The following is a 15742-nucleotide window of genomic DNA, read 5'->3' as shown; positions in this document are numbered from 1 at the left end:
CAGTTCATTCTAAGTGTCTGTACATTCATATATACAATACATAAATTTTTAAACATTATATAATAACGATTTCAGCCTCAGCTTCACCCTCTACTCCTTCCCTGACTGCAGTATTCCTCATACAGGTCTAGCCTGGTGGAAATAAACTGGCTATGAACTCTGCTGCAGCACTGCAATGTCCAGTTTCCATTAATAATTTTATAATAAAGTATTAAAATGATCTATTTTTAGCTAACCATCCAGCAGCTGTGGTTCATCTAAAATGGAGATCCAGATACTGCTGAGCTATACAACAAAGAAAGTGTAAACATATCCTGGATGTACGGTTCACGCTTCGCAAGAAGTTCACTTCTGAATGCAGATTTAGGCATCACATGACTGTTCTCACTGTGCTCTCATGTTTGCACTTCTTACTACTTACTGGCAGTTTGCTGTTTGCATGAGGAACTTCAGCTGAGGAAGTGAGGCTTATTCAAATGTTTTACACGGCAGAAGTTGCTTTCTTAAGGGACCAGAAGTAGTACTGATGATGTACTTTGTTGTAAAGAATATATATCTTTTTGCGTTTCTACTTATTTGACCATCCACAGGCAGTTCAGAGGTTTGATATAGAACGCATCAGCAGTATAGCCCAAACAATACAGTTTTTAAGGGCAATAATGATATTAATATTTGGGAGTTAAACATTTTTACAATATATCAAGACAGCTGGTCACCGACGATTAGCTGTTGCTGCCATTCAAAGCAAAGCTGAACCATTAAATAGTCACAAAACTCTCACACTGATAACGAAGAGGCTCAACTCTGTCTTTAAAACCGTTAATAAACATTGGGTGACATTAGTGGTGTGATGCTAACAGCGACGGGCTGAGCAAATAAATAAGCTGCATGCAGGTCTACAATGAAATTAGATTTTACCCGTTTTAAAAAGTCAAATTCACAGTAAAGCTGCGTTAACTGGACAAAATATTGAATTAACAGCCATTGGCTGGATTAGTTATAACTGTTGTGGTAGCAACATCCTGACAGGACTGATACTAGGAGGGTATGTCAGAATATTCTGTGAGGCCACAAAGCAGTCACAAAGCAGGGAAGACAGCAAACATAAAGACATAAACACTAGAGATTATCAATCATGTTAATGACAACTTCCTTGTTCAAAATCCATTTTATTGCTATCTTGAGCTGAATTTAAGACCAAACTAACAACGACAATAAGGAGCGTATGCTGGCAGAAACAAACTGTTTCCATCTGAATGTAGCAAACGACATTTCTGGGACTAATCTGAATGACAACAGGAAATATTTACAAGGTCAAGAGTGTATTAAACCTGCCTTGTGTTAATGCAACAGTGAAAATGCATTTGAGTCAGAATGTCACCCGGTGGAAGTGCAAAATCAACACTCTTCACTGCTTCCACCCACAGCTGTGGTCAAACACATACACATAATTACAATTCAATCTGTCTTACTTTCCAACTCAACCAACTATCGCTGTGTGCGGACTGACTGATTAAAACATCATCAGTGAGAATAAACCTGTAGCAGGTGACATTTCAGCACTATTTCAAAGTATATTTTTCTCACTGTCATGAAACAGACCAAAACTAACAATTAACTGATCACAGACAGGTGTTATCTGTTTTTACCAAAGCTTAACAAACCATACTCTTCTGTGCCATAGAGCCCCACTATTTCCATAAAGTATAGGAAACACTTCAGTGAGCAACAGTGTTGGACTGTATGACATTTGAAATTCTTGCAATAAACATGGGCACTGTAATTTAGGTCAAGTTTATCTGTCAAACACCACACTACTCCTGTAATTACCCACAAGAACACCAAATGTGCATTCATCCACCGTTAAAAATAGTCCCCAACAAATGCACAATTTTCTCCTGTTTGAGTAACATTTGGTAAAAACTACAGTGCCCTGATGTTTCCGGAAATTGCTGAGCCTTTTTGAAAAATGAAACTATGTACAGTGGTGGAAAAAATAATACTGCAATGCTACAATACTGTCCTCTGAAATGTTGTAGAGTATAATGTAGCCTAAAATGGAAATACTTAAGTAAAGTACAAGTATTAAATTTAAGTGTACTCAGTTACACTCCATCACTGACTACAGCCACTTTTATGCTGCCTGTTCAAGGCGGTAATGTTGTGCCATTACTTTGGCTCACCGTTCTGTATTAAAAGTACAGTTGCTAAATGGAAGGACAAAGTTGTCTCGCCTTTAAGTTGGCAGTGGACGTAGTAAGATGTCTGTGTGAAAGGGACAGCCGGCCAGACAGGAGGGGTTTTGGCAGCATAGAATGTGCGCAACCCACCACCAGGAGATGTAAAAAGCAACCATTTGATGTTAGCAGCTAACTCAAAGAAGAAGAACAACAGCGGAAAATGTAACGTAAATTGGAGAGACAATGAGGTCTGGGAGCATCTCATCCTCCAAACAGACGACAAGATCAGCCACCATTTTACAGGGATGGTAAATGTTTGCTATTGTCATGGTACACTATTGTTATTGTTTAATAAACACTAACCAACGCTTATGTCATATATCACACTAGAGGGCAATGCTAGTGTGTCACACATCACGCCCATTATGCCTCTTTTACTTCTGCAATGCTGTCATGCTATGTAAAATTACACTCAAGGGTGGCATTAGCGGACGTAATTAAGGGACTCTGTCACCGTCCTATCACGGGATCTCTGTGTGAAATGGGCTTATATACTGAAGACAATGTGTTTTTTTAAAGTACATTTCAGAAGGCTTGAGGTTGAGTATCAGACTGGGGAAGTGAAAAGAGACACAGACATTGTTGGCTCTTAATTTTTCAGGAGATCTGATGACAGTGAAAAAAAATAACATATTAGCTTTATCCTTTAAGGTGCTAAACAAATCTTCAAACTTTTAAAGGACCTGCTGACACCCTGAAGAGGTGAGGTATGAATATTCCGGGAAAACACTGACAGTTGTGAGTTGTGAAAAATATCAGCGACAGGAACACTGTGCAGATAATCATCTGTCTCTATTGGTTTACTTGAAGCGCTGACAGTGACAACTAGCGAGAGGCAGCAGTGAGAGAGCGATACACCTGACAGGTTGAGCAGCTGTTTTCAGGCTTTAAGGTTGAGAAATTATGCATCTCATCTGCAGATATCCACCTGTCCTTTGACTACACATTACCACCACTTGGAGAATTTTTCAAATAATTTCTCCTGTGGGTCCAAAAGCAATAATACAGTTCCTGAGCTGTGTAACAAGATGGGACTTCAGCTACTCTTATCTCTCCTTCACTGAAGGCTGCAGACGTACTCAAAGCGAGCAGTAATGAAACTTGTGATGCTAATGCAGCTGCACTCGAGCTGGGCTATATTTAGGAGAGAGATCTCAGCCGTGGGGGCCTCCACTGCCTTCTGCCTGTGTTTGTTTCTGTGCTCGCTGTGGCTCTAGGTGTTTTTAAAAATGTATGGCGGAGGAAACGTAACGCTACAGAGGCAGGTGGCTGTTAGAAGCAGTGCGAGGGATGTGAGAGAGGGAGAGAGAGGAATAAAAGTGCACTCCGGTAATCAGCTCAGGCCTCAACGCTTTACTGCGCTAATTCTACTGGTGGAAACCGTGTATCCATGACAACACGCCGGCAATATGATTACTCCTTTTTCTGCTGAGAGTGATGAAACACATTCACATCACGCTGGACCTGCCCTTGATGCCCTGTCTGAGGTTGTTGATTGTCTGGAACAGCGAGATGAGTGTGTGTGTGTCTCTTTGTGTGTGCGTGTGTGTGTGTGTGTTTGTGTCTCTTTGTGTGTGTGTGTGTGTGTGTGTGTGTGTGTGTGTAGTGCAGGAGGAGGTGTGAATGTCCTTGCTGCTCTCTGCACTCTGCTCTCAGTCTTGCATGTCTAGACATGTCAATATTCTCGCCCTTTTAAAGTTTCGGTAAAACACCCCTTAACTCTCTCACACAGACACACACCCACACACACAGATATGAAAAGGGTGACACCCCCTGCACACGCACACTCAATAACTCCGACACTACACACATTACTGAGTCACAAATTACACACAGTGAGCAGCAGGTCTGGGTGGCTGCCTGTGCTACTGATATATCAAACCTTTTCTGATCCTGACGCCTCAGAGGAAAAAGGTTTCACTCTGAAGTCGTCTGAATAAAGTCAAGAAATTATCATTTAATCAGAAAAGGGTGAGGAAACACTGAATGTTGAAATTTAGAAGTCAGAGATCCTCATGCTATTACTACTTTTCACACAGGCCTCTCTAGCTGCAACCACGCTACATTTCCTGAACGAACATCTGCACTGTACTGACTTAAAATACAACCTTTTGTTTTATCAAATACCAGCGTGAACACTGAAACTGAAAGACCTATAAATTGCCAATATCCCTGTGCACTAAATGCCTGCACATTTATGCCACTTTCGATTTTCAGATTTAGAAAAGTGTTGTGCTAAAATGACACCGTGCATTTCAAAATGGAAACTATCTTCCTCATTCCTATATTCAAAGTAACATTTCTGAGTTTGGGCTGTAATATCGCAAGGTTGGCATGGAAACAAGCACACAGTATATGATTAACCCAAACACCTCTATTTCTCAGTGGCCAATTTTCTTACATCCAACAGAGAGCACACAGAGCGGACTGATTTTTGCCCAGATGCATACTTTGAAAGAGGGTGCACAAAATGCTAAAAAGGGTGACTTCAGCCTTTTTCATCCTCCCTCAAACAACACAGTGATATTTCTGGCATTTAGAGAACAACTGGTGTGTTAGAGAGTTAGCTGATGGTATGATTTAAGAACATAATGAGGAAATTAAACATACTCTAAAACTGTAGAACACCAAAATCTACATGCAGAACTGAAGCCAGAGACGTTTCAGAAAGGAGACAGCGCACTTAAGAGTCATTTCCTGTATCCATGTCACGTAGGTTTTGCCACTGACCCACCCCTTTAAGAAACTAACAGCAAGTCCTGATTCTGTTCACTGCAGCTGGTCTTTGTCAGTCACATGCATATACAGTCTGAGATGTCACTGAGTCACCATTTTGGAGATAAAGCTACAGTTAAGCAGAACATGACTAAGCTAAGTTGTATCCAACCCATGACATCATCAGACTAAAGGAACAAAAGCAAACTGAGAGAATTCAATACTAAGACAAACTCAACGAGGACACCAGGGACTGTTATTTGACTAGACTGTTTTCTTCTAACACTGATCCACACGACCTAAAAGCAAAAAGTTTGAAAAAGAAACAGATGGCCTCTGTGGTCTAACTTAGACTAGATCACTCAAGACCATTGAACAGAGCCAACTTTTTTGTCTTGTCTTTACTCGTCACTGCATAATGAACAGAAATTTCACCATTTTTTTTGGTTAATATTTTGTCATTTACATTGTTGTTGCAATTTAGTCGTGAAATAAAAAATCACCAAATGTTCGAAAAGGAGCAGAAAGAAATCTAATAATGAAGTTATTTAACGCTATATGCTTTAAACATAAAAGCAAATGCAAAGAAAATGCAGAATACCTGAAAAATGGCTATTAAAACCATAATGAACGGTTATAGCAAGTTTTACGTCATCTGTCAAAGACCAACGAGTGAAGTGAACGTGAACACAGAATATGACTGATTCTTCCACACTATAGCCACCCAAGTAAATACTGGACCCATTTTCCACAAGACACAGGTCTTTCGAACATTCTGAATTCCAAAATGGCATTTTTCAGATGGACAAATGAGGAGAAAATTAACTTTGTTTGAGACCTGTCTCTGTCTCAACAACACACTCTTGCGTGATCTTGGACCAACTCACGTGATCTTGTACTGGGTTGATATCAGAATATCAGATTTCACGCTGGCAGATATAAAATGAGTAGCAAAATAAGAAGCAAACATTAAGTTTGTATTGTTATTGTGTTGTAGTTTTTTGAAGTCTGCTTTTATTCATCTACACAACGTTTACTTCAAAACCAAGTGTGGGGATGCGGGGGAGAAACAACCATGCCCACTTAGGAAGTGTTTCATATCTGTGCCGCAGCTTATAATGCATCATCTTTTGTTACAGAGCATCTTTACTTAAACTTGGATCCAAAATTAAAGTTCATAAAATGCCAACAACTTAAAATCTATTTACTTGTGATTTATCTTTTTTATCACCAGTAAAATGTGCATAAATGCATTTAGTTTCCCTGTGTCTGTGTCATTGATTTGAAGGGAGCCATTGACGAAGTTAACTGTATGCTACCAGCAATAAAAGAGCATTTCTTAGAGAGCAACAGCAGTCTAAAGCAGCATTTCTGATACTCTTGCTTTGTTGAATTTGTCCATCATGGTAAATTATAATTTAAAATAAAACAAACTATTGTGAAAATTGGGTATTTGCCACATACATGCCTAATAAATATGACTTTATAACCCAGTAAAAATGCTCCCAGAAAAGGTCAAACTGCACTAAAAGTCAAATCAAGGGGGCAAAAAAAAACCATCCCGTGAATGTGGTTACTTTCTTACACTGCAAGCAAACAATAGTAAAGTGTATATGAGTCATAGCCATAGCACTCTGATGACACTCCTGTAACTCTAGAGAGATAATGAAAGCGAGAATAACTGGGCTGGAGTATACAAGCTACAGCCTGCACATCCCTTCCTACTTTACAGTATTGCAGTATTGCAGTAGTGTAGCTCAGCAGACTTGGTGTCTGACATGAACAAAGGTCAAAGCCACAGAGCTGTGGTGATCTCTCATTCCATTTCCAAGTCTTTACTCACCAGTCCCCGGCCTTCCCATGATGATTTGCTTGCGTGGAGCAGGGTGTGGAGACTCAGCTGGCAGTATGAGCGGCAGCAGGGCGGTCGGTGTTGGGTGACAGGCTACTGGCTGTGGCAGCCCCCCTCCAGAGGCGTCCTGGTGTCCTTCGGGTTTCCTCTCCCGCTCCCTGCCTCCAGAACCAGAGGAGGACAGGAGGGAGCCTGATGAAGTGGACATTGACCCGGGGGTGGAGGGGCTGGACAGGGCAGCGTGGCCCACTGTGGCTGGAGTCAGGGACTGGGAGGAGACATAAAAAAATATTTTTTTTTTTTAGTAACTGTAGAGAACTGACTCATAATGTAGGAGTATCAGTAGTAGTATCAAAGATGTAGAACTAGTAAAAAGACTTTGAACTGTTCGCTGTAGCCATTTGACTGGAAAATGGCAATTGTTGTTATGTGACAACACACGTCAGTGGGGCTGTAAAGTTTGTCTGATCACTAGTTTGAGACCTCCATTTTAGCCAACTGTAATTTAGTAACATTTTTAAATAAGCAGTCTCTTATTTTTAAAACAGGCAGAGAGAGACACCGGGGATTAACAGCGTGGGGATCAGCACATTTTCATATCTAACTCGGTGAATTAAGGGTTTATTTTAACCAAACCAGAGTTGGTGATTGTTGGATCAGTGGACTAACTATCTAGATGACCAAAAAGACTAACCAAAATGGTTCTGGCAAGTTTTATTTTGTTTCTGTTGAGTTTGAATGAAGTGTGTTTAACGATGGGTTAAAAAGACAATCAAGCTAAAGACAGTCTTAGCTCTGTGAAAAAGAGAAACTTGAATTGTTGTATTTTTCTGTTTAATAAGGAAAACAGGTACAAGACTAGTTCCTTTCCTTTTGTGAGTTTATTTTTTTTAATTAGACACATATGATGGTGGTGAAGTCCCTCCATGAACACATCTCCCGGCTGAAACTACAGGGGGTAACACAAAAGTACCCTAGCAACTTATTTTTTATCAGATGATGACACTGTATCATAAATCCAGCAATCCTCAATTCTTTCAAAATAATACTCAATTAAAAATATATCTTCTGAGAAATAAATACTCAAAGACAGCAGCTCCTGCAGCATATTGCACTTCTTCACTGTAAATTTATTTGTTCCAGACACTCGAAAGTCTTCACAACATAGCAAATGACACCACTTCCATGTCATTCTATTGCATTCAGTGCCTTCAGTTTGAAGACTCTTAATCCACATTGGACTCTGCTAAGAAGCCGAGCTGCCTAGGACCAAACTTTTGAGGGCCATCTTTAAGGTTTATTGCAGTTGGGCTGATACTAAAAATATGGTTTTCAGAGAAGTATTCTTTTGATTCAAGGTGGAGTTTCTCAGTCACTGACAAAATTAAAGATATTATATAACTCCCAGGTTACTATGTCAAAATGGCATTCTGAATCAGTGTAGACAAATACTTTTGCAAGATCAACTTTTGACCAACAGAAACAAAAAACATTTGATGAACTTCCCAAATTATCATCACTTAATATATGTATATACGATTTAATCTTTTTTAGGGCCTGTGGCTTAAGAAAGCACTTAATACAAACAGTACTTGTTATGGGTGATATGACAATATACACCATGAGCTGATAAAGACACTATTCTGCTGTACCATTACTATAACAAGGTAGCTATGATATAATATTGCTATCGCATTATGAGATTACACATATTGTGATGACACTGTGTCCACATGGCCCAGCTCTATAGTGTACATGATCATATTGCACACAAACTAAACAAAAACATAGTGACTTTCTTACCGAGCTGGAGGTGACCAGGACAAGTGTGGATGTGGGGTTGCGCAGGAGAACTGCACCGTTGGTGGTGGCCCCGTTGATGGGGACGGGGACCTGCAGGCCGGGGGGACCTGTGTGTTGAGGCTGGCTGTGCTCTCTGGACCTGCTCCTCTCTCGCCTCCCTAACGGGCCGTCAGAGAACTTGGCCAGGGGAACATCTGGGTTGCGAACAATGACTGGGGAATCACGGAGGGGCACAATGCGGCGTGGAGAGGGTTCCTGCGGCAGTGGGGAGGGAGGAGTGGGAGACACAAGCATGGGTGGAGGCGTGGAGGCAGTGGAGGATGGTGGCCTGCTGGTGGCGCTACGAGGCCGGGGGAAGGAGAGTGAGGAGGGGGTTGTGGGCTGACTCTGGGGGGAGAGGACTCTGAAGGCGGCGGGGCTATGGCCAAGGGCCGGGTCTCCCACCACCCCTCCACCCATACCCACCAGTTGCTGTTGCTCAGGTTTGCTCTGGTAGTCCTGGATCGCGGGCAGAGGAGGGGGTGGGTGGGAGTCGAGCTTCCTCTTGCTGGGGCTCATGGGGACTGTGAAAGTGAGATTAGTCTGAAAAGTGGGTACAATCCCAGACAGGTGGCGCTCCCGTTCAACACCTGGCGTACCCATCTTAGTGCCGCTAAGTTGGCGATGGCGGCGTGGAGTAAGTGAGGCAGGAGCAGTGATGGGGCTGAAATTGGCAGGACGAAAGCCAAAGAGCGGAGAGGGTGAGGGTGATGGGGTAGGGGAGAAGGGCGACTGGTTGGAGATAGGGGAGTACGAGGGCGTGCCTGAGCGGGAGCCCCCCAGGGAGACCAGCATGGTCGCTGCCTCACACTCATCAAAGTCAAAACGAGAGAGGTCCTGGGGGAGCAGAGAGGGAAGGACCAGACGGGGGCGGGAGTCTCCTCCACGGCTGCTGGCCTCGCTGCTTTCACGTGACGTCTCATCCCAGTCAAACTCTGAGCTAGCTCTTCCTCCGCTCAGTCGGAGGTCAGATGGCGTCAGGGTCCCTGTGCTGCTAGCTCCCCCTCGTTCCCGACTGCCTCCACTGGCTTCCATCTCCTTGGTCCTCATTGAGAGGTGTCTGGAGCAGTATCCTCGGCGCTGGGACTCTTTAGAGCAGCCCTCCCTGGAGCACAGCCTCCTCCACTGCTTCCCATTGAACTTCTTACGGATGCCTGTTGGCGTACACACCACATCTCCCTTCTTGTACTTTTGCTGGGCAGCTGTCAGTGGGGTGCGGGAACGCGAGGAGGAGGAGGAGGTTGAACCTGATCCAGATCCACCGCCACCACCTGCTCCTCCACTGGAAGAACCTCCTCCTGAGACCTTCTCTACTCTAGAGGAGGATGCAGTGGAAGAGGAGATGGGAGGAAGGGGAGGGAGCTGAGGGGTGGTAATGACAGCACCAGCTGCTGCAACTGCTGGGTCAAGGCCTAATAAGACAGGTGAAGGAGGGGGGTGGGGGTTCAAGGCCAGGTGGGCAGGGGGAATCCCGATGCCCCGCACCACAGACAGGTGGGGATTGAGGTAGCCAGGCGGGGGCTTAGAGACAATGTGGCGGTGTTGGGGGATTGCCATTGGTTTGGCCCCAGGTATGATCGCCCCCATTGGGAGCATGTTAAAGTGGGATACCTCCATGTCTTCTTCGGGGGTGAGTGGCATGTATGGGTGGTGTTGCTGCTGTTGCTGCTGCTGCTGCTTTGCACTGTTCTCCCTTTCTCGCTCTCTTTCCCTATCTCTTTCCTGTATTCTCTGGAGATCCCTCTCCCTCTCTAAGTCTTTCTCAATTTCCCACTCTCTGCCTGGAGCCAGGCTGAGGACTGACGCTGGGGTTACTGGGGAGGTAATGTTGTGGCCCGATGTGGAGGAAACAGGCACCATGCCTGGGTAGGGGATTCCTCTCCCCATCACTGACCCCACGCTGGGTGTCATCCCCCGGCTCAAACGACACACCTCCTGCTCCACATCTATTTCCTCCCTGTCCTCCCGCTCCCTTTCCTTCTCTCTGCCCCCCTCTTCTCCATCTCGCCCTCCTCCAGACGGTAGATCCAGGTCCCAAGGTGGCACCAGAAGCCGGAGTGTTTGTCGTGAGACCCACACTGCCTGGGTACCACCAGCTGTCCCTCTGCCATCCTCTTCCTCGTCCACAGAGTGAGGTCTTTCCTCAGACAGCAGGACACGGTAGCGGTTGGCCACTGCAGGGTGTGTGTCCACTTGAGTCACCACACCTTCTCTGTACCACTGCCACTGACCCTCACCTCCCTCTTCATTGCCAAATGGCACGCAGGCACGAGTGCCAACAGGTATTGGATGGACACCAGGCGGCGGGGCATCTAGAATAATGTCCACCACCCCTGGGGGGCTGTCATGTCGATACGGATAACGGCACAGTGTCTTCTCACCATTCAACTGCACCTCCAGGCTTCCATATTCCCCGCTGACCTTACGGACCACCCCAGCCCGGAACACTAAGTCAGAACACCCCCCTTCTTCCCTCCTTTCACCTCCGCCTTCCTCGTCACTTCTTCTCCTGCGCTGGCGGGCAAGGACACGCTGATTCTTCAGCCCTTTGGCGAGGGCGTCAGACAGCGCATCAGGGAGACTGGGTGGTGCGTGTGTAGACATCTGTGTGAGGGCGTGTGAGTCGCCAACTACCTCCAGGTCAGCTGAGTGCTCACTGGCGGTGTCTGTTGAGGAGCAGCGGGGCAGGGGACTAGGTAAAACTCGGTCTTGATCTCTCACCTCTTCACCTCCTCCAGGCCTTTCCCTGTCTCCTCCTAGAGACAGGGTAGGGGGTCCTGGGGAGCCGTCCTGAGGCCCCTCCCTGCCAGTGGTCCTGCTGTGGAAGTCATCCATCAGGCTCCTGCTCTGATTGTTGCTATCAGAGTGCAAGACACTGATGTCGCTTCCCGAACCTGTTGACCCGTGGTTAATGACCCCACCACTAAGAGGAAGAGGAGGGGGTGTGCTGGATGAGGGGTTGCTATGGTTACCAGTAGCAGACAAGCAGTGTTCAGAGGTGTACTTCTTTTTGGGAACGCGGGCTTTGAAGGTGGCTGTTTTTCGACTTGAGGCAGGGTTTGGGCTGTTGTTGGCGCTTGGTGTACTGCTGTTACTGCAACTGCTACCACCACTGTCACTGTGACTGCTGCCGCTCACAGCTGCCCTCCCTGACCTATCATCCGAAGATGTCAGAAATTTTCCAGAATCCATCACAAGTGTCGTCTCTGACAGTCCTTCTCGGTGAAGCCCCTCCCCCTCTGAAGTGTCCCGTGCTCTGATTGGATCTGTCTGCGAGGACTCTGAGTGTGAATTAGAAGAAAATGAAGATGAAGGTGTTCGGTTTTGTGGGGATCTGCTTCTGTCTCTGTTCTCATCTGAGTCTCTCTTCTCCCCTCCTTCAGGGGCATCCCCTGCTCCACGACGCTTCCCCCCTTTGGCCCGGGTGGAAGGAGGAGAGCGCCGGCCCTGCTTTTTAATCGGCTTCATCTTTTCATCTAGCTTGCCTTTTCTCCAAACAAGTCTTTTTATTTATTTATCCCAGAGATACTCTTTGGCGTTCCAATCTTGCTCTGCCTTGTTTTTCTTCTCCCTCCTTCCTATTCTCTTTAGTTTCCTCCTCTGCCAGGGCCTCTCTCTCTCATCCTGTCTTGTCTTTGTAGCGCGACTTCGGCACTTGCCCACCTTATTCCAGAGACTCTGGAAAAAAAGGGAAGAGGGAGTGTGGGTTACTCATGTGGCAAACACATTCAGACATGCACAAAGCCCATTCACCGATGAAAGATAGCTACTAACTTCATGGCCGTGAGAGGAAAAGTGACCATTCAAATAAAAATCAAACACCTATGAAAACAATGAACTGACATCGAAGTAATTTAAAATGAATCAGAAATTTTAAAATAATTTAAAAACAGAAAAGCCGCACTTTGTGACCCTAAAAAGTAAGAGTAATGAACAGTGAAACGTTAATTCTAAAAAACAAATTCCCCGCTAAATGATGCACCATCATACGGGAGTAGTAATGAAAATGACTCATCTACAAATTCATTACACATGAATTCATTACATAACAGGTTCTACTCACATTACACAAGGCCTGCATCCATACCAGGTACATATTGAAAACAGGAGGCCATATTGTAGGGTAAACACAATGTAGGCTCACAACACAGTATGGAAATAGTGAGGAGCACTTTGCAATTTGCCCAGACAAGCCTTTCTGCATGCACACACTCTCTCACACACACTACTTCTTGGCCGGGGCAGTAGAGGCGGGGGAATTCCTTCTTTGCTCGCATACTGAAACCCTCCCTTTCTCTCTCTCTCTCTCTCTCTCTCTCTCTCTGTGGCGACCTTTATCTATGTATTTCAAAGCAGAGTCAATCCGCCCCTACAAACTCCATTTCCTGTGGAAGACCATTACCTAACTTCCCGTTACTTTATTCCTCCCTCTCTCTCTCACTCTTTGCTACTATTACGCTTTCATTCTTATCCCCTGCCTGCCTGCCTTCTTTCCTCTCTCTGATATTGATTTCTACCTCTCATCTCTCCTTTTCTCTCCTCTCCTTCCACTTAATCTCTATCCTCATTTTGTGCTGCAGCCATCCAGAAAAGCAGAGTTGTTCCGAATAATTGTTATTCCACACCAGAGTCATTCAGTATCGCTCTTAGCCATGCCAGAGTCATTCAGAATATCTCCTATTCCACACCGGACTCATTCACAGTTCTGCCTCCGTTCGGAAAGTAAAACAGATTGATTTTGCTGACTTGTTGAACGGGGAGACTGTTGTCATTTAACTGGTTTGTTTGCTGTGTGGCTGATACGCGCGGGACTTGCCTCGGGTCCTCGCTGCTGTGTGTTCTGCCTCATTTCTTCCAATACAAAAGTCTCCACAGAGCTAAGAGTGCCAGAAAGACGTTAACAACAAGTGTATAAGAGGAGAGAATAAAAACAGCCCCTATATGCTCTGTAGTCTTTCAGAAATCCCTCACTCCAACTGTGAAATTCACTGTCAAAATGTTCTGGATTGATGTCTATCATCCGCCACTAGGCATGTCTACTTGTCAGTGACTGTTTGACTGTCTGTTAACTTCCATGTCTGCCTGTCTGTCCCTGTTTTACATCCATCCTCCCACCAGTCTCTTTCTCTCTGTCTGCCTGTCTCTTTTCCCTTCTGCTGCCTTCCTGTTTGTCTGTGAAGGCCTGCATTCATTCAGGTCCTTTTAATATCTGCCACATCATATGGGCTACAGAGAAATCCATTTTCAGAGATGAGTGCTGCCTGTCTCAAGGCCACACACACACACAGCAAACATCTATGTGATGATAGTTGATAGTGCACACGAAGAGCTAGAGAGCTAATAGCCACCACTGTGCTCTATGTAAATCCCTATTTAGGACAGACAGCCGTAGAGCAGCCACCATAAAATTATTTGGCAGCCGGCCTTACTTGGTCACGATAGAGGTATGCTACGTGTGTTTACTCAGTAGTGCACTGTGTACAACAGCTGGTGTCAGAGTCATGGGCCTAATGATAACAGCTTAAAGACAAACTGACGCAACTGACTCTCCCCTCGGTGAAATATGGAGCAAGGATGTCCATATGGAAGCTATAGTAGGCCTCCTATATTTCATGCTCACTGATCAAAGCTGAGCACTGTATGCTCATCAGGTATACACCATGTGCTGGTATTAAGTTCTGTCTTATTTTACTTGCAGAAAAGCTTTCATACATTCCCACAAATACATGGTAAACATGACTGTAGACAGCGGCATCAAGCTGATGTAAGTCACACAAGGTGACAATAATATAACTGCTGCTTTTCTGGTTGCAAAATTTAGTTCAGCTAAGCAATTGTCTAGGTAAAGGTCACAATTTAATCACTTTTTCAACCAGGTGGTTATATGTTTAGATATATATTATAAAACTGCACATAACTGTTGGCAAACCTTGGCATAAACCCGCTATAATTCACTGTCACACACACAGAGTCTAGCAGTGACCTTTTCACACCTTTCAGTCCCTTCAAATCCTTGTTAATGAGATATTTTTGACCCTGACCAAACTGCATTATATTTAAAAGTTTTGTCATCTGCACACACCCCTTTCTAAAAGTGTACAACAGGATTACTACAGTGCTTTACTCACAACAGGCCGGGGTGTATAAATGTATTGACATAATCATAATCCAGAGCAGATAACAGCTGTTAATTTATCTAGACAAGGCCAAAAGCACAAAATGCAAACTACTGAAGGTGATGTCGTCACCTCTGGTTTAGCTGGATAGTACCGTGTATGTGTCAAGCCCTCGTAGTACCGCGATTACTACCAGTTTTACTCCACAACACAGCAGGCCGTGGCGTGCAGCGACCAGGCCTCAACTACACACAAGGCCGCTTGGAAATCCTCAACTCCCTGTCACCGGGAAATAACCGGTTTAACGGGCATATTAACCCTTAATACCATGTAATACGACCCATATTCCCTGTGCTGCATGACACTGTGAAATGTCCCAAACAGATGAACGCGTTAACTTTGTCAATCCACTCCACAGTCACACACAACACAGCGACAAACAGCAGACAAAGTCGGTTTGTTTGGCCCATCCGAAAGTGACAGTCGTCAGAAAACGTAGCTAAAGCTGCCCCGATAACTTTGTATTCACCCTCGTCGTCGTTTGCAGTATTGCAACCGAGGTACAAGAAAGAGAAAGTGTCAATATGTGGCCACAAACTAGTCCAAGCACAAGGCCCCTCGAGCCCCTCGGAAATACATTAATTCAAACAGCCACGTTGATTCAAGAAAAAGAGGAAGAAAATATGTTGAGAGAGAGGAGGAGGGAATGACAAGCGAGTTTTCGAGGGTTTGATACAACGCAGGAAAAAATAACAGTTGTTCTAGGAAGTCCAACGGCAGTTATGGCGTTGAATTTATTTCTAGTGGAAAAGTTTCAAGCTCACTATGTCTATCCGCACCGCTCCCTTTTTTTCGCAGAAGACACCCAATCCGCCCTCTACTCCTCTCCGTAGGCCACCCAGATATCGGAAAATATGCTGATCAGCTCAACTGCTAATACTGTTTATGGCCACAGTAAACATGAACAACGTTAGCAG

General features: G+C 44.8%; 1 protein-coding gene across 5 annotated transcripts in view; it reads right to left on the bottom strand.

The window, feature by feature from the left end:
- Positions 1-15742, bottom strand: part of cica (capicua transcriptional repressor a) — a 51698-nt gene that overhangs the window by 35068 nt on the left and 888 nt on the right. For 4 of the 5 annotated variants that reach the window (XM_049601698.1, XM_049601696.1, XM_049601699.1 and 1 more), the window contains exons 2-3: positions 8611-12327; positions 6799-7075 (exon numbers count right to left, since the gene is read on the bottom strand). In XM_049601698.1, the coding sequence (XP_049457655.1) occupies positions 6799-7075; positions 8611-12117 (3784 nt within the window). In that variant the 5' untranslated portion in view covers positions 12118-12327. Of the gene's footprint in view, positions 1-6798; positions 7076-8610; positions 12328-12712; positions 12900-15742 lie in introns of those variants that run through there. The other variant, XM_049601697.1, reaches the window with a different exon arrangement.

The sequence above is a fragment of the Epinephelus fuscoguttatus genome, linkage group LG17, assembly GCF_011397635.1.
Source record: "Epinephelus fuscoguttatus linkage group LG17, E.fuscoguttatus.final_Chr_v1".
In the NCBI taxonomy this organism is placed as follows: Eukaryota; Metazoa; Chordata; class Actinopteri; order Perciformes; family Serranidae; genus Epinephelus; species Epinephelus fuscoguttatus.
Note: the sequence above shows the minus strand (reverse complement) of the source record. Positions and strands in the feature narration are given on the sequence as shown.